The sequence below is a fragment of the Penaeus monodon genome, chromosome 27, assembly GCF_015228065.2.
Source record: "Penaeus monodon isolate SGIC_2016 chromosome 27, NSTDA_Pmon_1, whole genome shotgun sequence".
Taxonomy (NCBI): Eukaryota; Metazoa; Arthropoda; class Malacostraca; order Decapoda; family Penaeidae; genus Penaeus; species Penaeus monodon.
In genome coordinates this window covers 39,445,204-39,445,412 of record NC_051412.1, presented here as the reverse complement: position 1 = coordinate 39,445,412, position 209 = coordinate 39,445,204, and the positions used below count along the sequence as shown (strand labels likewise).

The 209-nt window shown below is 50.2% G+C and overlaps 1 protein-coding gene across 1 annotated transcript in view; it reads left to right on the top strand.

Annotated features, from left to right (window-relative positions):
• LOC119590855 overlaps window positions 1–209 on the top strand; it is a gene marked incomplete at its 5' end in the record, with an annotated part of 6,558 nt that overhangs the window by 4,935 nt on the left and 1,414 nt on the right. The window contains 1 exon segment of the mRNA XM_037939613.1: window positions 64–144. Coding sequence (XP_037795541.1) covers window positions 64–144 — 81 coding nt within the window.

Here is a 209-nt window from a genome sequence, read left to right as displayed (position 1 = left end):
AGAAACGTTCAGATTCCTGGAAGCATCCTGACGTGGTATTCATATGTATTTGATTCGTTTCAGGCGAGCGCAATGTCAGGGCAGCCGACTCAGGTGGTGGTGGCCACGGAAACCCTTCCTCCCGGCACCTGCACCGTCTGCAGGGTAAGATTTAGTGGAAGCAATCGCACTTGGGTGTAAATACCTGATATGAGTACAGTTAATGTCAG